Source organism: Protopterus annectens, chromosome 1.part0 (assembly GCF_019279795.1).
Source record: "Protopterus annectens isolate FY-2018-M chromosome 1.part0, PAN1.0, whole genome shotgun sequence".
Taxonomy (NCBI): Eukaryota; Metazoa; Chordata; order Ceratodontiformes; family Protopteridae; genus Protopterus; species Protopterus annectens.
In genome coordinates this window covers 1207078886-1207097460 of record NC_056725.1, presented here as the reverse complement: position 1 = coordinate 1207097460, position 18575 = coordinate 1207078886, and the positions used below count along the sequence as shown (strand labels likewise).

The 18575-nt window shown below is 39.5% G+C and overlaps 1 protein-coding gene across 1 annotated transcript in view; it reads left to right on the top strand.

Moving 5' to 3' along the window:
• MTFP1 (mitochondrial fission process 1) overlaps positions 1 to 18575 on the top strand; it is a 139277-nt gene that overhangs the window by 19944 nt on the left and 100758 nt on the right. Inside the window, exon 2 of the mRNA XM_044065649.1 lies at positions 10270 to 10397. Within this exon, the coding sequence (XP_043921584.1) occupies positions 10270 to 10397 (128 nt within the window). The remainder of the gene's footprint in view (positions 1 to 10269; positions 10398 to 18575) is intronic.

Sequence of the window (18575 nt, the reverse complement as noted above, 5' to 3'; positions counted from 1 at the left end):
GCAATACAGCAACTAGACTGGCTAGAATTCTCTCAGCTGCTCCAACTATACCAACTACAAATCATCCGCTCTATCCTCTATCTACCCTCCTTCTGCCCCAGCCTCTCTACTATCATATCCAAATATTCCCCTGCTAGGATACTACGCAGCTCAAATCAAGAATTATTAGACATCTACAAACCCAAAACCAAAATAGTCTGCCTTCTCTTTAACTATAACTTGGAACCAACTCCCCTTGGAAATAAAATCCCTCCAGCATAACAAAAGTTTCAAATTAGCCACAAGGAAATACCTAAGAACAAAGTGGTCTTGCCACTGTAGCCAACCACCCTGAAACCACCATCCTTTCTCCTATTTCACCACCTCACTCTTAATGTATCTCTAACACTATTCCCCTGCCTCTTCTACCTCTTCCCTTCCTCTATCTCCAACCACCCTTAATTCTTACAGTCTCAAAACAACCTACCTGTCTAGTCCGTCTCCTATACTCTACCTCCCGTACATCTCCTACTAGCCATTCCTACTTTCCTTTCTTGTTTCTAACCTCCTACACAACTAGATCTTACCCACTTTAAATAAGCATCTGCCTAACCATTAACTCATTTTGCTCTAAGCAGCTAAAATAATATTGTAACTAGTCACATTTTCTTCTGCTAATTGTTTAAAACCTTGTTTGTAACAACTCACATACTTGTCTGTCAAATGTTAATACTCTGTATAATTGAATTGCCTGAGGAGCTTTTTTTTCTCTCCAGGTCTCTGCTTGTAAGATCCTATAGCTGATTGTTACTACTATGTTACTAAAATGTAATAAATGTTTTTCTAGTCCAGAGGAGCTTTTCTCCCCAGGTCTCTGCTGAAAATGAGACAAAAGCTCAGCCAGACTAACCTGGTTAACAAATGTAAAATAAATATGTTGGTAGACTGTGTTGAACACACATTGCAGAGGAACATATCTGTTTGACTGATGATACCGTGAGGCTAGAAAAATGACAAACATCACCGTCACTCAACTCATGGTATCGCACACTTGTATACACCATTGGCTGGGCTTTGCATAGAATCTAGCACATACCACATGCCCACAAGTTACCCTGTATGAACAAAGTTTCCTCTTATAAAATCTCTACGTAGGAAAGCATGAATGACTTGCATAGTAACATTTTTAAGCATCAGACATTGTGCTATAGTTTAGCAATATACTGCATATTATATTATTATTCAGTGTAGCTCTATGTCTTTGTCACTGTTCTAGATTTTTATTTGCATTAAAGACTAATCTTGTACTACTAACTACAAAAGAGTAACTTAAATAGTTCAGCAGCAGATGTTTTGTCTACAGTTGCTCAAAGAAATGGAAGAAGTAGCAGTAGGTATCATCTGTGAAAAGTATGTGACTATCCCTTCACAGAAAAGTAAATATTAACAGAAGGGTGCTTTGGGGAAAAAAAAGTAGGGCATGCAGATAAAGTGTCCGAAAATGTTAGGGTCACTGCAGAAGAAATATAATAGATTTTGGAGTATTTATTTAGACCTGGGGCCTCCTTGTATTTTCGTAGGTGCACGTATTGGTGGCGCAGCATCAGGACTTTACAGGGATGTACTGCACACCTAGTAAACTGTTGAAACATGTAAATAAATTGGTATAGTCATGCAAGCTGTTGTAGTTATGACTTCTGATTACTACTCAAGGTAGTTCTATGACTGTACCACTGTTGTTGATTTTTATTTTCTCTTTGTAATCAGGTTAGTCCTACTAGGCCAGTGTTTTCTTTTCTGGGGAGGTTCAAGATGGTATTCATACTGACTTACGGAAACTTGGCCAGGGCAGTAGGGAACTACCCCTACTCTTTTTTTTTTTTTTTCAGTAAATGCTTTGGGATCTTTTACGTCTACCAGAACCACCATCAACTCAGGCAAATGGGACTTCAGTTTAATATCTCATTTGAAGGATGGTACACTCAGGAGTACAGCACCCCCATTATGTTGTACTGCAGTGTCAGTATTGGAAAATTAATTCAAGCACATGGGGTGGGAATCCAGAGATTCATAGCTAAAAAACACAGGTTTAAAGACTTGGATACCAAGAATGTATTTGAATTTCTATTGCTATTGTGTCGTAATATTTAACATTTATGGTCAAAAATCCCGGTACATGTGAGGCAGAGCACCTCGCTGGCCTTGTTCAAGAGAAATCTTGACCAATGGATGGGAGATCACAGATATACCCCAGGGATTACCTCAGTGTCACTGCTCGACAGAGGCACAGCAAAATAATGGGTATAGTTCCCCATACTAAAGGGGTGGCGTAAGCCACAAAACGATGGGCTAGGCTTGTAAATGCCCTCGGGAAGATAGCCTAGTATGAACCTATGAAGGGTCCTACCCTCTTTGATCTTCTACACCTTCACAACATTAACTGTACCATAAACACTCATACAGGAGACTGAAGTCTTCACCATCAGACAGCAAATGTAGGCTTGACTGATTCCTCTCACAAAGCATACCTCATCTCTGGACTAAACTACCTATTTGTATTAAATAGAGAGAAGCTGTCACTGCCTTTAAGATAAACCTTGGTAAGTGGATGGCTAGTCAGAAATTACTTCTGTATCTATCTTGTCACTTTCCTGGAGGCAGGAGGTGCCATATGAGGGTGGGAGGTGGCATGGCTTTAGTGGTCCTTGGACTGATTTACCCTGTAGATCCTATGAGCTTATAAACCTTTTCAGAGTGTATTCTGTCTGTGTTCAAGGCACCTTCAAGATTGCACAGAACGGTGCTTAATCTGTTAAAGTATTTCACAAAAGTGAAATACAGACCATGAAAGTAACTATACACAGTACACACGTTGAGCATTGCAAGTTTGCCAGAACAGAAGTAAGAGTTACAGGAAGAAATAGACACCCTTTGGGTGTTTCTGCAGTTACCTGTGACAGAGTTACAACTTCAAAGCTGTATTGAGGCTGACTTAACAATGAAGTTACTGAAGGAAGTGACAGTGGGAGGATGGGGAGAGAGAAAAATCATCAGACAGAAAAAATTCAGTCTTACATTTCTTTCAGGAAAAACATAAGTTGTATCCAAGGCTTAAGACTGAAGTGTTTATTATCTTATTGAAAAATGAAATGATAGCTAAAATGCATAAGTCATACTTAGATTGCAGAAGTGCAAGAAGAGTGCAGAAAGAGGCAATATATTGTCCAGGAACATCAGCATAGATGAAGGAGTGCAAAAATGTGAAGTGTGTAATATGTGCTTTAACAGCAATCCACAAAAAGAGATACTGCCAAGCACAGTACCAAACGATCCCAGAAGTTGAGTTAAAAGTTGTATGTTAAATATTGTAGATAATTGTCCAAGTACTATAAAAAAAGAAATACCTGGCATTCTCCTATCAGACAGTGCTCCATAGAGTATGGAGTTTGTAAACTTTGAACACCAGTGATAGTTCAGGCATGTATTTACAAGTCCATTTGACTATAGCATGCAGGTGGAGAGAACTGTCCATACTGTGAGAACTGGTGAAAACACTAGTGATATTTATGGGGTTCATCATCTTAAAGTTTTGGAATGTGGGGAATATACTCCATTTCAGAATCTCAGTCTCATTAGCTCAGTTATTAACACGTAGAAAATTAAAATTCATATTAGTGGCCTCTGCAACATTAAAGCAAAATAAGAGATGCTATGTAGAAATCAGCAAAGACAGAAATATTACGACAATAAACCTTTCCAGAAGACTGTCAGAATTACAGTGAGAAATAGAGTGAAAATCCAGCATTCTGCCAATGTTCAGGATTATCAGCCTAAAGCTGTAGTAGTTGGTTGAACTGAACCAGAGACCCTGTACAAATCAGTAAGATCATTGGTTGTACAGGAGGAACCAGATATTTCTTTTTAAGGGTTGGGAGGGTGGCCTAATGGTTAAGGTGTTTGCCTTACAAACAAAAAGTGCAGGGTTTGAGTCTCACAAGGGATACTTGGCTAGGCTTAAAATGGCTTGCAAGGGCAGTTAGCTGAGTACTAATCTATGAACCTATAAGAAAGAATGCTTAATTTAAAGAGTCTGCTACAAGCTGAGACACTGCAGAGGTACAGAGATGTACTTGAGCTGAGTATTGTCTCACACAAAGAAGACATCCTTTTCATATTTTCAGTAATAACTGGTCAACCACAACTGCCCCAAATGAAAGATCAGAAGTTCAGAGAGGATAGCCTGATTTAAATATTCTAGATTTGAAAAAACAGTGAAGAAAATGAGATGTAGGGACGGTTTGAAGACTGGTCATGATATTAAAGATTGAAAAGATGTGTTCAGTGAAATATCTGTAAAATGTAAACTAAGATCTCATTTGAGCTGGAGAAAAAAAAACATTTACATACTTGGTGTAAAACCGATCTAAAAATTATCTACATATGCTGGTTCAGGATACTTCAAGGTATCAGAGTGTTTATAAAGCAGTATATCTTTTATAACTAACAAAAACAGGGCTGTAGTATTTTGAGGTATATGTCTGTGTGTTAGAGCACTCACAGAGGAGAAATGCATGTCATGTGATGCGCTTTTTTCTGAAAGGCAGTCATAATAACAAATTCAAGTAGACTGGTACACAGTCAATATGTCCAAGTGTTTATTGATCATATCGTTAGGCATTACAGATGTTATACAAGCTCATTTTATTCAGAGTCTGCTTTCTGTTACAGCTTATTGACCTATCAGCAGCCCCTGCCAGACCTCCTCAACAAATCAAGAGTACTTTAGTACAACCCTATGCTGGAAGTAGACCTATATTAGAGAGATGTGTTTCAAGTAGCATTCACTTTAGTGTGTCTGGTTTTTGGATCAGTGGATATCAATCCTGGTCACTCCATAGCACAGTGGGATTACTAAAACTGAGTTTAGGGCCTTGTTTTTAATAATTGTGACTTTGCTATCTTAATAAGATTTTACTTTGGCTGACTTCAGTTCTGCATAGAGCCTGATGAAGAAGTTGTTTGAAAACCATGTGTAGTGCAGTGAAGTGCGTTTAAGAAGGCAACAGAAGATTGAAAAATAGCAGCAGATATGAAGGAGTGGAAGAAAGATTTATTCAGTTATTTAAGTGAAAGAAAGAAGATGGTCAGAGAAGTCGATGCAGTAGCTTGGAAAATGCAGAAAATAACTAAGGAACAGGTGGAGATTATAAGTTAATATTTTTCTTTGGTTTTCATAAGAGAAAAATGTAGGAAGGCTACCAGTCTTGGAGGACAGGACAGATGGAATGGTTGATGGATAGTTGAGATAATGGAGTAATGGATGATGACATTAAAAGGGGGTGACATGCTGGGATCAGAGGGGGTGATGCCTAGGATCCTAAAAAGTGTAAGTAGGTTTTAACATTCTGACAGAACTCTTTAACAAGGTTCTTTAGGGATGTGATGGTTCAGGGGATTGGAGGCAGGAAGTGTTGGTGCTCATTCACAAACATGAAGATCACCGCAGTGTTCATCTTGGACTTCACAGAGGCTTGCTAATTCCCTTTGCTGATCACAAATGTTGGGGAGTGGTATAAGAAAGGGCAGGAAGCCTGGAGAGGGATCTGAGGAGAGTGGAAACATGGTCCAAGAAGAGTTAAATTTACATCAACCTTTCCAAGTTCATATTGTTGCTTTTGGGAACTGTTACTTGTGTAGGTGGGGTTTACAAATGGGAGAGATGGACTGAAGAATATGGAGCAGGACTAGGTCTTGTGGTTATTAATACAGTAATCCCAAAAGGCACACTGTAGGAGGACCACAGCAAAAGTAAGCCAAGTAACAGGTGTGCATCTTTTGTGTGTGTGTGGGGGGGTGAGAGTCCAGACATGGGAAAGTCATGACTTTCCGTGAGGCACTGGTGAAGCTGCAGTTTGAAAACTGCAATTCTGGTAGCAATCTAGAAGGATGCAGTGAATAACTAAGGAGTACAAACTTAAAGAACTTGACCGTTTTCAATAGAAAGCAGGAGAGGCAAGAGCATGTATAGCATGAATATATATATGTGCATTTTTATAGGATGCTGAAGGAGAAATGTGATTAATGTTTAAAAGGAAGAACAGGATGAGGGCAAGGTACAGCCAACATAGTAATGAAGCACAGCCTAACTAATTCAATTTTGTCAACACCCAGATATCAAGCTGTCACTTTCCTGTGTGCTGGCCTACAGGATAGCAGCTGAGTCGCAGTTACACTTAAATGTGAAAAAAAAAATTAATTTAAATCAATATTTTGCTTTACTTGTTCAATTAAAATAACTTTCTCTCATTTAAGCTGTGTAAAAATAGCACAGAGTATTACAAATTCCTTACCACTATTAAGCTAAATTGTATCAACCATGCTGCATGTGGTCTACCTTTCAAGCACTGTGGACTTCATTGACATGAGGTAGCAAACAACAAGCATTGCAGATGCTGAGTGCAACACAGTGCCATCTGTGGTGTAGGTAAGAATGAATTAACCTGGTTAAAAGAAAGTATTATCTCACAGAGAAGGTGGTTGACAGGTGGAATCAACTATAAAAGTAGTTCTAAGACACCAAGACAACTGAGGACTTTTCAGTTTGTGATTCCTGATGTAGCACTCCCTCACTTGGGTGGACTACATAAACTCCATGTTATTCTGCTGGCTTCTTTAATTTGATGCTTTCTTGCTTGTCAGGTTTACTGATTTGAACTTTGCTGTTATTGCTATCATACTCATGCCGGGAAAGAGCACTACAGATGCAATGTTTGCTCTGAGAGTGTTGATGGAGAAGTACAGAGAAGGTCAGAAGGAGTTGCATTGTGTTTTTGTAGACTTAGAGAAAGCATATGACAGAGTGCCTAGAGAGGAGTTGTGGAATTGTATGAGGAAGTCAGGAGTGTCAGAGAAGTATGTAAGAGTGGTACAGGATATGTACGAGGGTAGTGTGACAGCGGTGAGGTCTACGGTGGGAGTGACTGATGCGTTTAAGGTGGAGGTGGGATTACATCAAGGATCAGCTCTGAGCCCTTTCTTATTTGCAATGGTGATGGACAGGTTGACAGACAAGATCAGACAAGAGTCCCTGTGGACTATGATGTTTGCAGATGACATTGTGATCTGTAGTGAGAGTAGGGAACAGGTGGAGGAGACCCTGGAGAGATGGAGATATGCTCTAGAGAGAAGAGGAATGAAGGTCAGCAGAACTAAGACAGAATATATGTGTGTGAATGAGAAGGAGGATAGAGGAATGGTGAGGATGCAAGGGGTAGAGGTGGCGAAGGTGGATGAGTTTAAATACTTGGGATCAGTAGTTCAGAGTAATGGTGAGTGTGGAAGAGAGGTGAAGAAGAGAGTTCAGGCAGGATGAACTGGATGGAAAAGAGTGTCGGTAGTGATTTGTGACAGACGAGTACCAGTAAGAGTGAAAGGGAAGGTTTACAATAGAGTAGTGAGACCAGCCGTGTTGTATGGGTTGGAGGCAGTGGCATTGACAAAAAGGCAGGAGTTAGAGCTGGATGTGGCAGAGTTAAAGATGTTAAGATTTGCACTGGGTGTGACGAGAGTGGACAGGATTAGGAATAAGTATATTAGAGGGTCAGCCCAATTTGGAAGGTTTGGAGACAAAGCCAGAGAGGCAAGATTACGTTGATTTGGACATGTGCTGAGGAGGGATGCTGAGTATATTGGGAAAGAGATGCTAAGGATGAAGCTACCAGGTAACAGGAAAAGAGGAAGGCCTAAGATAAGGTTTATAGATGTGGTGAGAGAGGACATGCAGGTGGTTGGTGTGACAGAGCAAAATGCAGAGGACCGGAAGAAATGGAAACGGATTATCTTCTGTGGCGACCCCTATTGGGAACAGCTGAAAGAAGATGATGACTTTGAAAACTGCTTAAGTGGTCAGTCCCAGAGGTAAAGTAATACAGTACTTTACCTGCTCCCTACCATTGTAAGAAGTGTTACTCAATATTCAGTCCTTCAACCACTGTTTTCCTCATTTTTGTGAATGATGTGGCGAGTCAGCAGCAGAAGCATGTTATTTTAAAGTGCATCAGGTTTTTTGAACTTGTGGCTCCTTATTAAAATGTCGAGACTCATTTTGCTGAGTCCAGAGATACCAAAAACGGATTAAAAATGCAGGAAAGGGAGCGAGTGTTGAAATCATTCTTCTCCTTTAAACTTGCACCCCACACGCAAACTCCTTTATACTTGCACCAAGATTGCCATACCTCAGAGAAAAGGGAGTATTCCATGACATGTCAGTCTCAGACTTAGTGTATGTATCCCAGATTTTTGTCCATTCGGTCTCCATATCTTGAGAGTTGGCAAAGTGGGCCCTGAGATTTCAAATTGTTAGCAAAATTCTTCATAGCCAGGAGCTGCAGCACTTGCCTATACAGACCTGGCTTCAGATGGGCATTTGGTTGCTAGAGGATCAGATAAAACCAATGAGTTTCTCCTTACCAAAGGTAATACTTGAAAAACATCCATTTTAGTGTTAACTGTCTTGAGTTTTGAAGAACAAGTTCTGCTCAAACCTGAACCACGTGCATTAGTGAGATGGAGACGTCTTAAAACTTGATTAACGAGGAGTGATCCTTGACCATAAATTTACATTTTCAAATTGTGTATGTGATAGAGTGCTTGTTCTGTTAACATAATCATATCTCTCAACATCTTAACTCCAGAATTATGGACAAAACCAAAAATAATGAGAAGTTGTTGTTGTGTCTTTCGGCTTTTCCCGGTTAGGGGTCGCCACAGCAGAACTCCGGTCCGCTAATGATTGGCAGTAGATTTTTACGTGCCGAGTTGCCAGCTCTGATGCACAACCTTCAGCGAAGGTACGCCTATTCACGCATGTCTCCACACAGAAGACGCTCTAGCTGAGAATCGAACAGGACAATGTCTTACTGTGAGGCGACAACGCTACCGCAGCACCACCACCGCAGTATAAAAATAATGAGAAGAAGAAGGCTCAAAATATAATTAGAAAGTAGCTAGAATAACAGATTTTGCATTAACATGCATTTTGTGAAAGAAATGAAGTCAAACTCAAATGTCTGTCATTATTTGGTTACTTCAGTACAAAATGATTTGCCAGAAAACCACACAATTTATGAGAAACAGACCAAGAATATGAGGCAGATATGTGGACATGCTATAAAAATCTGGACCATCGAGAGGCATGCTTGAAACACTTCTGATGCAAACCATCAGAATAAAGATGGCTTAGGCTGTGTTGCTTCTTGCTTTACTTTTTGATGCTCTCACTGTCCAGTTAGCCAGAAACCTGCAATACCTGTAACAAACATTATGAAATTGGGAGTTCCATCCCTCTTTAAAAGGCTATCCACACCAAAATTTAGACAAGCATATGAGTAATTTTGTTTTCTGTTTATAGACTCTTATGAAAACTTTCAGGGGGCTGATGAGCAATCTTACCTTCTCTCTCTCCCTCTCAGTACATATTGTCAAAGAACCTTTTCAAAGGACCCTTGTTACCCTAACTGCCTAGATCCCAAACAATGGTCCATGGGAGAATCAATGGCTTCTTTGTGTCCTTACTGAAGCCTGTCCCTTGGACTGTATTGCATTCATTATCAGATTTAAGAATTAAAGAGGTGCTGTTGGAGAAGAAACTTGTGTGTTCTTGTTAACCAGAATTGAGAATGAATTGACCAGTAAGTAAGAGGTGTTTTAATATTTTTACTGGACAAGAATTAGTTTGTAACCTGAGATTTTAAATGTCATGACTGAATTAAGTTCACCTATATTTTAAACTGTGCCCAATTTTGTGTTTACTTGTCTTCTGTGTACAGTTTACATTTATGTATAGTTTATGTACAGTGTCCCACTGTGTTAGTACATTTTAGTGTTTTTTTAATTTAGTATTTCATAGTGAATGTTACTAGATAAGATCCTCCTTATCTGGTTAATGACCAATAAACTCTTTATCTGGTTAATAACCAATATCCTTTTATCCTGTTCTTTTGCTGCATTCTTGAGTAATCCTGTGAAATATGAAGTGTTTTAGACAGATGCCAACTGACCAACGTTTGTAATCAAGTAGGTAATATGAATAATATTTCTAAAGTATAGTTGTAAACTCATTTTTAATCCTGTCTAAAGATCATTGCATGGAAGTTGTTCTGTTTAAAGTTGCACTTACTGACCAGCCAAGTGACAAGAATGGTCAGTGCATTAACCTCTCGTTCTTGCACTTTACTGGACTTGTCTTCTGTTCTGGCATTGCTCCTGTAACTGACCTGTTTATAATTATAGGCTATGCCAATGAGGTTGGAGAGTCATTTCGAGCTCTAGTCCCTGTCAGTTTGGTTTGGGCAAGCTATGGAATAGCCACTGCCTACGTGACAGCAGATGCAATTGATAAAGGCAAAAAGGCATCGACTGTAAGTATTCTTATGGAAATTCAGGAGTTCAGGAACTGACATTTAAATATTCATTGAATATGTTTTGAATAAGAAAGTTTTATTGTGTTAAGATGTTTGGCTGACATTTTGTATTTAATTTGTGCACTTGCGCTGTTGTATTTTTCTCATAACTTGAAGAGTCTGAGATGTTGCCCCACAGTTTGCGGAGATGAGTGAAAAAAGCACAGTTAGCATACATGTCTTAATAGCTTTTATACTTGTACTGTAGGATCAGTCCTACATAGTTACCCAAAGTCATATGGTATCACTTGTGATATGTAGAAAGAAGTCGAGTAATCAGTTCATTGAAAGGGTTGCTGCAAGGGAGGAGTATCTCTGCTTGCCTCCAAAGGTTGCTGACTTCAGTGGAATAAACTTGTATTCAGTTTGTTTTGCTCAGAAGTCCATTCACTGCAACTTCAAAAAATAGGTAGGGAATCCCCCTGCATTATCACTTGTACCAAGTCCAGGTAGAGGGTACTACAGTCAGAACTGTTAGACTGTCTATAAACACTGCTTCTTCACAATTGCCTATAGAGACCAGAAGGAACTAGGCCAAAGCCCCTATTTTTCCACCATCTAGAGTGCCTCTGGCTGGGTCAGACAGCAGTAAATTTATTGCATACTTCACTTATTTTCATTTTAACCATTCCTTCTGACCACAAGGGTCATCATGCTTCTTACTGACCCATTCTTTCACATTGCCAGCTAACCAGCATAACCCCCAGGTACATATCTTTTTGCCAGTTTATACCATTCCCATCTCTGCAGTGAAGGACTACTTTAGTTGCATCATCTAGGGTGCTCCTACTATGATTGGCAGCACCTTAATTGCATCATCTAAGGTGCTGCTATTATGATTGGCAGCACCTCCGTACTATCATCTAGAGTGCTGCCAATCATAGTAGGAGAGCTGGGGTCTGGAGACCTGAAGAGTTGGGGCCGGGTTCTGAATGTCGCCTGTTTCTACAGTGTATTTGCTTCTCACAGAGCCAGCGTCAGTTTGCGTACAGTGCCAGATATCTTCATTAGGACTCTTGTACCTCTTACTGTATGAGAATGCCTGAAGTGGGACTTCTCAGGGTCTCCAGTTTGGTGCCTTCCCCCTGAAGATAAAAAACTGGCTTTTGTCCACTCACTCTACTTTTCTACTCGTGATTTTAATCGAATCCATGTTGCTGCAGTTGGCAAGAGTGAACAACTTGTCTGTTCTTCATCACAGTGGCCTTTACTTACCCACTTTCAGTGCTGTGTGTTTCAGTCTTTTCATACTGATTATTTGAGGAGCTGCATTTTGTGATTTTGAGGTAATGTCATACACACCCACATATATATGTATATATTATGTATATATATTTGTTGGTGTGCTTTATAGCTCCTTGCAACTGTATATGAACTTGATTTTCAGTTGTTTGTTTACAACTTTTGACTTGCAGTTCAGATCTTGGGATTTTACTGAACTGTTCTATGTGCATTGATTTGCATTTGTAAGTATTGCAGATTTATTTTTTATGTATGGTTAATACAGTTACAGCAGATAAGAGAAAACGCTTTGGGGTGGAGATAAGTTGGCTTGATTTTTTTCATGTTACTGAGCGAAATTTAACCTTTAAATTAATTTATTATAGTTGTGTTTTATCACTTTACAGCTTCTTGCAGCAATGTTAATACTTTGCAGATTTTATTCTCTCGGTTTATAGATGTTTTTGTCTGTAGGCTTGCAGTAAATATACCAGGGTCTTATTGAATAGTGTATTGTGCAAGTAATTTAGTTTTGTAGGTTTTCTATGTATATTTGTAAATGAATCATTGTAGCGTTCTATTTTGTAAAGAACCAGGCAGAGTAATGTTTAGCCATTTGACTGCTGAAATATCCTGCCTTATTTTTAGAATCGGTAGGTTTATACACTTTTTCTAAAGTCAGTGCCATTTTTTTGTTTTAGTTTTTTTCTAAATTCCTGTTTAGATAATTAAGGAAGAAAGATGTTTTCTGTATGAGTCTAGTATCTGAATGAAAATAGATACAAACCGATTGTTTCTTAATATTTGAATTTGCCATACTTATACTGCCTACCTTCTTGGTGCCCTTGGATAAACTAAATGAAATAATAGCGTTTAGTGACTCTTAATTACAGTGTTAGAAAACTGAAAATTTCACAAGCTCAAAGCTTTACCTGCTGACTGCCAAGTAGCTTATATCCCATAGATTTAAACCTGAAATCTAGGCTGACAGACAGAATATCAGTATTTATTTAAACTGTGAAAGGATCTAGTTGTATGAAGTCACAAAGGCCGAATATTTAGCAACCTGACACTAAAAAAGTTACTATTAGTTGAAATATGATCTTGTTCAGCTTTATTTCACCCTAAACAAGGCAATCTATCAGCTTATAGCCTGTTGCAGTGTTACAGGATACTCTCCATATCCCTTATAGGTTCATAGGTAGGTACTAGGCTATTGGCCTTAAGGCCTGTATAAGCCTAGCCAAAAAGGTTCCCTGCCTTTCCCAAGAAAATTATTTTCCTGTGCCCCTGTCAAGCAGAGCCACAGAAGTGATCCCTGGGGTGAATTTCCTATTTCCCATCCAATCGTCAAGATTTTTTTAAGGGGGCTAATGAGGAGCTTTGTTTGACATGAATGGGTAGTTTGTTCCAGAGTATGGGAAGTCTCTGGGACAGGAATATGTCCCTCCAGCATGTTTTGTTTATTGTGGTGGCAAGGTTTAGGTCCCTGGAGTGTGTGGCTCTGAGAGATTGGGATTTCTTTAAATGTAGCATGTCCAACAGCTCTGGGTTTGACATAGCTTTGTATGTTAGGCAGAGATCGCCTCTGAGTAGGCGATATGCGACTGAGCAGAGCTGGAGTTTTTTGAGACAATCTGCATATGGCATCTGTTTGAGGCCGGTAAACCTCTTAGTGAGGTATTTCTGTGGTCTTTCCAATTGTTGCAGATGTCTTTTGAGGTACATGCCAAATGGGGCGTTGTACTCTATAATGGGCCTGATGAGGGATGACTAGAGAGGAACAATGACCGAACAATGACCTCCTTTTTTCTGGAGGAGAACCCCTTTGTGATGAGGTGTGCCACGTAGAAGGATTTCCTGACTACTGTGGCGATGTGATTATCAAAGGAGAGACTAGTGTCCACCTGTGTCCCAAGGTCTCTTATCACACTTTCAGTGTTTAGTAGACTACCGCCTATGTGGTAGTTCATGGGTACAGAGTTTTTCCCAAAGGGGATTACAGTGCACCTCTTAGCATTGAGCTTGAGGCCATGACTGATACCAAGCATCTGTCTCAGTGAGGCTCCTTTGTAGAATGCCCACATCATTTGGCGATTCTATTATGGCTCCTAGTTTGCAGTTGTCTGCGAACTTCATTAGCTAAAGACCTTCTGTGTTAGCCTGAACTTCAGAGAAGTAGATGCCAAACAGGAGAAAGGACCCAGGATTGAACCCTGTGGTACTCCACTTGTCATTGGTCTGAAATCGGATTTGGATTCGGCTACTTTCACTGTGTGGGTTCTGTCACTGAGCCAGTTGGCCACCCATCTTGTGACATAGGGATTTATGCCCAGTTTAGTGAATTTATCTACAATTCCAGGTGGGGGATGGTGTCGAAAGCCTTGGCGAGGTCAAGATAGGCTGTGTGCACCACCTTACCCTCGTCCACGGCTCTGGTGACTGCTTCAAAGAAGTCAGTCAGGTTTAGGAGGCATGATCTACCTTTTACAACCCCAAACTGAGTGGGGTCCAGAGTTTGGAGGTTACCTAGCTCCAAGATGATGCATTCCATGGCCTTGCAGACCAGGCTCGTCGGGCTAATGGGGCGGTAGTTCCCGGGGTCCATGGTGGCACCCCCCCCTTTGTGGAGTGGGATAACCGTTGCTGTGCACCATTCAGTAGGCACAAAGCCTGAAGTGAGGCTATGATTGAACATGGTACTTAGGCGGGGTGCCAGTTCATTCTGTAGTTCGTGCAGAACGCAGTCTGGTCCCATGGATGCTGTGTTCTTGGCTTTGGAGAGTGCGGTCTTTACTTGTGCATCCGTGATTACAGGGGCTTTGCATTCTTCCAGTATTGAGATGCCTTTGGGGGGTGATAGGTTCAATGCTAACTTTACCCCCCTATCTGCCAGGATGTTGGCAATATCAGTTGGTTCTGTATATATAGTGCCATTGTGCTGCAGCTCAGAGCAGATCTGACTGTTGCCATTGAGATTCTTGACATAACTGCAAAATGCTTTGTGGCTGTCTTTAGAATCCGTGGCGATTTTATTTTCCTAATTAGCTTTGGAGGATTTTATGAGGGATCTCAGCTTCTTACTGAAGCTGCCCAGGGAGTTCCTCCAATCATGGGATTTTACTCTTTTTTTGCAACAGCGTCTTCCTTCTGTTGTAGAGTTTGTTTATGGAAGGGGACCTCCAAATTGGCTTCCTTTTTTTGGAGGATAGCATCTTGCTTCTGTTGGGGATGGCATGATCCATGCACTCGTGTATGTGCTGATACAGTGCATTTGTATAAGATTCAACAGTTGTACCTTTAATTTCAATCTGCATGGGTATCATGAAGTTTGCCACTTTTGTCTTAAGAAGCATGAAGTTGGCTTTGGAGAAGTTTTTTACGGTGGTTTCCTTGATGGGAGGTGGGGGTGGGATATGGATGTCTAGGGCAATTGGCTTGTGGTCAGATCTGACTAGCGAGGAGTTGACCTCTGGTGTGGAACAGTGGTTACCCATATTGGTAATAACCAGGTCCAGGATATTGCTGCCTCTGGTGGTGGTATGGACAAGCTGATCCAGGGCGCTGGAATTTATGAATTCCAGAAATCGTTGAGCAGTTAGTACATAAGTAGTTTTCCCAGTTGATGGTGGGGTAGTTGAAATCATCCATTATTAGGGTATTGGGTTGTGCCGTAATATTTTCTAGTATATCAAGAAACAAGGAGTGGGAATCCTGGGGCATGGTGGGGGATCTGTAACAAGCTACAACCTGGATTGTAGTCTTGCCCAGTGTTAGTTGCACTTGGATAATTTCAGATACATTATGTTGCGCAACTAGCCTGAAGGTGTGGATATCCTTAATGAATATGGACACGCCTCCTCTTTTAGTGTTTCAGTCCAGGTTAGGTGGCCGAAAGGTGTGGTATGAATTATAGCCTGGTAATGCAGGGGTGCTCTCTGGAGCCTTGAACCAGGTATCTGTTGCTGCACAGATGTCGATGTTTTCCATTTTGAGGTTTAGACTTCTAGCGTTGAGTAGCATTACACTCAGATTTTGCTTGCTTGTACCTACTATGGTGGTGAATTTGTCATTTGAACCTTGCCTAAAAAAGAATCCCAGGGGCGACAGCTGCAGGCCATCTCTGGCAAAGCATCGTGGTCTGTCGATCATGCCGTCCCAGACAGACAGATACTGGATCCCCTTTAAATGACACCAGAAGCTTAACCAATTGTTGAAGTCATGTACAATTCCTAAATATACTAAATGAACTCCTTGTAAATGAAGACTATATTGGGAGATTTCAGTGATCACTTGATAAATTGGAGCAATTGTACCCCCAGTATAGGGTTTGCCCAGACATTCTTGGATTTAATAAACAAAATATGCACTGTTCTCATGGAATCGCCTTCCCTGGTTAAGTTGTACCCTAAACTTTGTTCCTGTTCTCTTCAAAATCTCCAAAGGCCCTGCATCTAATGTTTTGGTATTCAAGGATTTCAAACGTACTAATCTTGTCATATTCCATGAGGAGGTTTCAAAATTCACTCATGGCAGCATCAGCTTTGATGATAACACAGCAGGTAGCTACACAAAAGAATTCTGTGTCCATGTAGATAAAATTACAGAGCTTGCAGTCCCAACCAGAACAGAAACAAACCTTCTTGGTGGTTCTCCAACATAAATAAACTTTTGAATAAAATAAAAAAAAAAACCTCCTTAAATTATACAACAGATCCAAAAATCCTAAATTCAAGGATAGTATCAGAAATACTACTAAAAACTTGGAAAATGCTATTAGATTTGCTAAAGCAGCCCATAAAAGTATGTTGGCATCTGAAGCTAAGGACAATTGTAAATCCTTCTTCAGCTATATTAGGAAACTAGCTCCCAAGATTGCTATGAACTTATTCGAAATGGCACCACCTATTTTATTTTTGTTTAAATTTTGTAACCAGGGTACTGGTTACCAGCTGATCACAACTGATCAGTTTCGGTTTCAACATGTGATGCACAGCTAGAGAACAAAGGTAAATGAACAATATAGAGAATACAGTACAAAATGGTAGAGATAACAATACAGCATAAAATAATTTAGAATAAAATGGTACATTTTGGGTAAGAGTTGTAAGAAAATTACTATAACATATAGCAGAAGACAAGTCTCGCCCCTTGATTAGTGCATAGATAGGTGGATAGACAATATATTTATATATAGAGTCAGTAGAGATAGAAGCTAGTAGAGGAATTTGGACATAACAGAGTGCATGCAGTATTGTCAAATTTGGTAGAAGCACCCTCCCCTCCCCTCAAAATACAGCATAGGTAATTACAAACTTCAGAATGAAAATAGCTGTGAAGGACCTTTGGATCATGTGTTAATTATTTTCCTCTAATTTGATCATCATGTGACAATAGTAGACAGAAAATCTTTGTTTAGCACAGCTATAACTTCTCTTTGATTACCATTAAGCCTTCTTTGATTGCTTTATTGGCAAGGGGTAATACCTTTGTCCCAAACAAGAATATCAACATTGCTGAAACTTTAATTGATCTAAAATGTTTCATAAGGAAATTGAATTTATCCATTCTTTTTGGTAACATGGACTTTTCTAATTGTACTCTTAAATCAACAAGTACGTTTACCCCTCCTTTACATACACTTTTAAGTTTATTTGAGAATGTGTGCGAATTAGACATTAGGCATATACCACACGCATGAGCACACACTGGTACTCATAGGAAAAACAACATGAGCTACGAGCAAATGCAAGCATTAAAACTGCTTAGGTCTCTACAATACGTATTGTTAAACCAGATAAAGGAGGTGGTCTAGTAATAATTGATGTCACTGATTACAACAATAACATGGATGTAGTGTTAAATAACGATGCTTACATTAAGTCAGCAGTGAACGAAATGAACATTGCACAGTCAAGGATTAGAAGTTATTTTAGAGATTTGTTCATTGAAGCTAAAATAGATCTTGGCACATTTAACTACATCAATATTCCTTACCCTAAAATGCCAATTATGTTTGACATACCCAAAATACACAAGGATAAGTTTAATCCTCCCATGAGGCCACTTATTGATGGTAGAGGTTCTTTGACATATCCTTGTGCGAAATTGATCAGTTTCGGTTTCAACATGTGATGCACAGCTAGAGAACAAAGGTAAATGAACAATATAGAGAATACAGTACAAAATGGTAGAGATAACAATACAGCATAAATAATTTAGAATAAAATGGTACATTTTGGGTAAGAGTTGTAAGAAAATTACTATAACATATAGCACAATATAGAGAATACAGTACAAAATGGTAGAGATAACAATACAGCATAAATAATTTAGAATAAAATGGTACATTTTGGGTAAGAGTTGTAAGAAAAGATTTAATATTACAAAAATATCTTAAATCTGAACCACAGGTATGCAAAGACTCATGGTCTTTTTTACAGAAACTAAATGGTTTAGATGCTAACCAAGACGACAACTTTTTAACTATTGACATTGTCGATTTGTACACCTCTATTCCCCATCTAGAGGCAGTAGAGTGGATTGCGTTATCATTAAAAAACAAAAACACACCACAAAGGGACATTGATTTAGTAACGGAACTTATTGACATCATTCTCACCAATAACTTTTTTACATTTAATGGGAAATTTTTTTACAAAAACACGGGGTAGCCATGGGTTCTCCCTGTGGGGCCAGTCTGGCAAATCTCTTCACGGCATATTGGGAAAAGTTATTTGTTTTCGATAAACCTGAAATTAAAGCCTCTAGTGTATTAGACTAGATTTCTGGACGACATTTTCATTATTTTTAGAGGTAATGAGAACAAAGCACTACAACTTGTAGATTATTTCAACTCCACTATGACATTTTTTAAGTTTACTTATAAATTCGACCCTGTTTGTATTGACTATC